The sequence below is a fragment of the Eretmochelys imbricata genome, chromosome 5 (genome assembly GCF_965152235.1).
Source record: "Eretmochelys imbricata isolate rEreImb1 chromosome 5, rEreImb1.hap1, whole genome shotgun sequence".
Taxonomy (NCBI): domain Eukaryota; kingdom Metazoa; phylum Chordata; order Testudines; family Cheloniidae; genus Eretmochelys; species Eretmochelys imbricata.
This window is the reverse complement of record NC_135576.1, coordinates 88,103,255-88,108,557: the sequence shown is the minus strand read 5'-3', so window position 1 is coordinate 88,108,557 and position 5,303 is coordinate 88,103,255. Positions and strand designations below refer to the sequence as shown.

The 5,303-nt window shown below is 39.5% G+C and overlaps 1 protein-coding gene across 1 annotated transcript; it reads right to left on the bottom strand.

The window, feature by feature from the left end:
• Positions 1-218: 218 nt before the first annotated feature.
• Positions 219-3,995, bottom strand: LOC144264623 (cryptic protein-like). Its single transcript, XM_077816380.1, has 6 exons — positions 3,973-3,995; positions 3,457-3,506; positions 3,160-3,336; positions 2,173-2,287; positions 1,974-2,083; positions 219-355 (listed from the first exon to the last, which is right to left on the bottom strand). Exons 1-6 carry the CDS (start codon positions 3,993-3,995, stop codon positions 219-221), a joined length of 612 nt encoding a protein of 203 aa, XP_077672506.1.
• Positions 3,996-5,303: the final 1,308 nt, after the last annotated feature.

The window sequence follows — 5,303 nt, the reverse complement described above, 5'->3', positions numbered from 1 at the left end:
ATCTAAGCTCTTTACTAATGTTAGCTAATTAATCCATGTCCCTTTCAGGCAGATAAGTAAATCGAGGTATCTTTAGGTTATAGAGGAAAATCCGAGGTAGAGTACATTTCACCTCTTGTCTTTTAGTCTGTTAGAAAAATGTTTTGTCAATGGGCAAAACTCTGATTCAAAGCGAGGGGATTTCAGTCCTAAATAAATATTCTTTCATATAGCCAGTCTCAAAGCTGCTGATGGAGCCGGCTGCAGAGCAATGCGAAGAAGCAGAGGAGGAGAATGAGAGAGCAGATTGTTTGCTGTGATCTCGGGCCACTAGAACGTAACCGGAGGAGTTCCTCCTCCTCTTCCATTTTTAGATCTGAGAAAATAATAATAATTAAGAAGAAAAGTTAACATGGGAGTGAAATAGGAATGATTTCAACAGACTTTGAAATGTCCTCCCAACATCTTTGCAGGTACTTAAGTTAAAGCTATCAGATGTGAAAGCCGATCAAAAAGTCTATTCTCAGAGGAGAGATGTGAATGGATGCCATCAAGGAGCGTTTGAGAAGCAACTGATAGCACTTATCAGCTCTTGCAGGCATTAATCTCAGCATAATCAAAAGTAAATACCAAGCACTGGCAAAGATGTTAGCAAGTGGCATGCACTCATTCTTTATTTTGACTGTTAACCCTTTCCTCAAGGGAAAAAAGCCTTCCTTCTATAGCCATTAACACACAAAGCAGAAAATAACTGAGTAATTCAGCCCTAAAAATTCTGCACACTAGTTCTTATACAGCACTTTAAACCAATCTTCAAAACACTTTACAAGTCTATGGCCTGGTCTAATCTAGAAAATTAGGTTGGCATAACTACTTTGCTCAGGGGTGTGAAAAATCCACACCCCATAATTGTGTAGTTTGATGGCCAAAGTCCCCATGTAGGCAGCATTAGGTCAACCTAGCTACCACCTCTTGGGGAGTTCGATTAACTACGCTGACAGGAGAATTCCTCCCAGAATAAGGGCTAGTCTACACTGGCAGCGCTTTAACATGGCTTGCTGTGGTCTCCCAGCGCTCTAAAAAACCCCCCACCTCCATGAGGGGCGTAGCTCCCAGCACTGGAAGCAGGTCTCCCAGCGCTGGTGCGCTGTCTACACTGGTGCTGTACAGCGCTGAAACTTGCTGTGCTGGGGGGAGGGGTGTTTTTTCACACCCCTAAGCAAGAAAGTTGCAGCGCTGTAAATTGCCAGTGTAGACAAGCCCTAAGTTGTGTCTACTCTGAAGCGCTAGTGAGGTGCTGCTATAGCGTTTTAAGTGTAGACATACCCTAAGAGTACTCTCATGATTAAGACACAAATTGAAGTGGTATTCATCCACCCCTAGGTTCCCATTCTGACTCTACCACCTGCTTCCTATGGGATCTTGTGCATGCCTCTTAACTTCTTGATGCCTTAGTTTCCTCCTATTATTCCTTAGGATAATATAGTCTATCCCTGCCCCAAAGAGTTGAGGTGAAGCTTGTAACATGTAGTGAGATCCTCTGACAAAAGGCTCTGAGTAAGTGTAAAGACTTTATTTGTATTTTATGTTGGTAACCATTTTCAAGAAGGCTCTAAACTTTCTGACCCAGCAAATTGTATGCATGTAGTTTACACATATGAATAGTCCCATTGACTTAAGTGTTTGAAAAACAGGCCAACTAATTTAACCTCTTTAATTTTTAATTGAAATGGGGGAAATAATTCCCTACTGTACAGGAGTGTTCTCATGCTTTATTAACTAACATTTGCAAAGTACTTTGAGATCTGTGGATGAGATGCTTTAGAAGTGCAAATGTAGAAGTACCCTTACATTAATGTGTTCTCAAAAGTAGACCAGGCCACTGAATAAGTTTCATGTTCTCTGAAAATGCAAATTATGCAGGAAATAATGTTGTCAGGTGGCTACTAAAAAGCCCCATTTATTCCCCACTAGTGAAATAACCGTCTCCTTACCACAGTTGTCTTGCGTTATTTCCGAAAGACAGTGCAGAATCCCATAGCCACATCGACAGAATCGACAACCCTTTTGTACCCAGACTCCATGGGCAACGCTGCCACAGTTGCTGTCAATGACAAGAGAAAGGTTTTGCATTTCCCTACTTGTCTTCAATAATAACCTGGAGGATCTCTGCCATCCTCTTTGCTTTCTTACCTATTCTGCTCATCATGCTCACAATATCTGCCAGTGAAGTGTTTTGGGCATGCACAGAAACTGCCCAGGATACAGGTTCCTCCATTTTGACAACAATGTCTGTTCAGTTTTTTACCTAAAAGACAATGTTCCACAGTTTACTAAGAAACAGGAACACTTTGAACCAACCTCCTTTCTCATTTGTTCTTTCAGTCTCTGTAGCTGCCAAAGGATCTTCGGGTTGTCTAGTGTTATTGGCCTTAGGGGCAATAAAATTAGCTGCCTGTTAGGAATGTTTGTTCAGTTAAGCTGAGTTTGTTTAGTTAAGGATTAAAAGCAAACTACTAGGGATTACAGGATGGTCAAGAAGCAACTCCTGACAACGTCTACAGAAGAAGTCTGTGTGGAACTGAAATATTTCACTTTGACAGAGGCAGATTTCAGTCACACTTATAAATCAGGGTTGTTCTTTAGCACTGTCACTCAGCTTTACTCTGCCATGCAACAGAAACTAATGAGATCTGACTGGGTTGGATTCTCTCACCCAGAACTTTGTGATGAGATGAGAAGCAAAAATCTGCAGTTGTTTTTGGGTGTTACTGTCTGTACAGTCACTCTTAAATGAAAATGATTAAAATTTCAATTTAAAGAGAATTTTTAACCATAACCATAAAACAGAAAATCATTTAAAAAAAAGTTCGTCTAGTGCACATCTCATTTGTAAGACCAACTTTTGCACTTATTGTCTTTATCCTTGACAGTGGTTTTGTAGATGGAAGAAACCTAGTTCAACCTTAATTTTCTATGCCCACTTTATAAATAATAATACACAGGGATTTCTAAATTGTCCAGTTTAAGCGATCAGAATCCAGCCTAGTTAGCGCTTAGGAGGACAGTCTGCAAAGGGTTATTTACGGTGAAAGAATGCTTATGAAGACACCTTGCAAATGGTTAATATAGCAATATTACAGCACCGCGCACACATGATGGTATATAAATGTAACCTACTATCTGTAAGCCCAGTGAAAGGTACAAAAGTCCTCGAACTCTGTTGCTTGCTGCTCTCATCACTCCGATTCATGTCATTAAACATATTTAGAGTAGTGCCTTGATTTTTTGGCTGTTGCTTTTGGGCTGTTGCATGCACATTTTCTCCATCACTTTTATGCGCCTCTTTTTCACGGCCTTGGAAAGGTAGTGAAATCGGCAGGGGAGGGAAAGAACAGGTTGAAATGAGCAACACACATTATATATTCAGGAAAACTAGCAAACTAAAAGAGATGGGAAAAATGAAGCTCCCCTTACCTTTTCCATAATGAATGACTTGCAAGGCCAGACTCACAGTGAAAAGAATTCTACAAAAATCAAAAAAGATGAAATCAGTTTATGGACATAAAAATTATGAAGCACATTGTTGACAACTGAAATGAATTATTATTAAAAATATACAGAGGCTGATCGGCTACAGGTAGTGTAATACCAATAATTCAAATTAGCACACCACAAAATAAACTTGTCAATGAAAACAACTGTGTAGGTATAAATCTAGTTTCCCTTCATAATACCACAGATTCCTACTTGTTTTCAAGTTGCTATGTACAGTTGTTGAGTACAGCTGGGCTATTAGTCAGGTAACCCATTACAAAAGCACGGAAGACAAAAGTAGGCATTTAATCTTCATTTGAACTGAAGTTCACAAATACATTGTTTCAACTGTTACTCTTGTTTAAAATTGTCTGCTCTGAATGATATAAAGAGAGTTGGACTCAAATCAAATGATTCCCGGATTGTAGAAAGTAATTGGCAGGCAGATCTCCTTACCGAACATGCTGTCCCCGGTACATTGTCCGTCACTCTGCAATTCTAGTGTGATTCTCAGCAGCTTGACTAGATGCACGATTCCAAGGTAGATCAGTCTAGGCTGTTACATGCAGCAATCTTCATACCATTCACTGTGACTGCTCCATCAAGAGACAGGATAAAGAGCAGAGAAGAGAAAACGGAGGAAACTTTTCCTTTTATCTCCAGACCATAGCAATATAGAGGAGACATAGTTCCCAGCTCTGCAGCTTGTAGATCCTCACTGAGGTAGTGACAGACAGTCACTTATCATTTCTCTGAGTTTGCTCGTCCACCCCACCCCTAACTCACACACAGCTTGCTGGAGGTGGAGCAAAAAGTGCTATTTACATCAGTTTCTGTTTGCACGCAGTGAATTGGGGGGATCAGGTCATTGGATGCCTAAAGTTCAGTACCTAAATCCATTTTTAGGACTTCAGTAAAGATCATGATTTTCAAAAAGACGGAGCACCCACTTTAGGCATACAAGTTTAGAGTGTGTGGGCCTCAATGTATGATGTGATTTAATTCAATTCGTTGCCTTCTGTAACAACAGTTATTGAGCACTGAAGGAAGCTGGAGACTAAATTTAATGGTGTGATCCTCTATTGCAAATCCTATATATCGCTGATCATGTAACTTATGTTAACATAAGTTATCATATAACATTATCCTTTTAATTTAATCTATAAATATAGGGGTTCCTTCATTTTATGAACACAGTCAGTGAAATTCTACCCTGTTGAAGAGACAGCTACAGAAAAGAAACACATTCTGGTGAATCTTTGTGCTCTTTAAGGGCAGAAGTATATATGTGTGTATATATACATAATTTTCATATTACATGTGGCTCTATATTCAAACTTTTTTATGCCTACTATGTCCCTCCTTGCTTGCTCCTAAATTGGTCTCTTCATAATTTCTTTATTAGATGTAACTGACTAGCATAACTATAACAAGACAATATGAGGAAGTAATATTTGTCTGAAACATTGTGGTTCAAATAGCTCTGACATCATGCAGTGTAATTTATTTTTGACTCCTGCACCCAAAGTTCTCCAGAGAGTGTCACAAATCCATATATTGTCAATGAGAGTTAAGTTTTGCATTTGGAGCCTTAATTTTGATGAAAAATTTGTAACACTCATGTAGCCATCCACCTAAACAGTGGCTATGCATTGGGGGAGCATCAAGGGCATCACTATTAATTCCAATGACAGGTTTCAGAGTAGCAGCCGTGTTAGTCTGTATCTGCAAAAAGAAAGGAGTACTTGTGGCACCTTAGAGACTAACCAATTCATTCCAATGTCAAC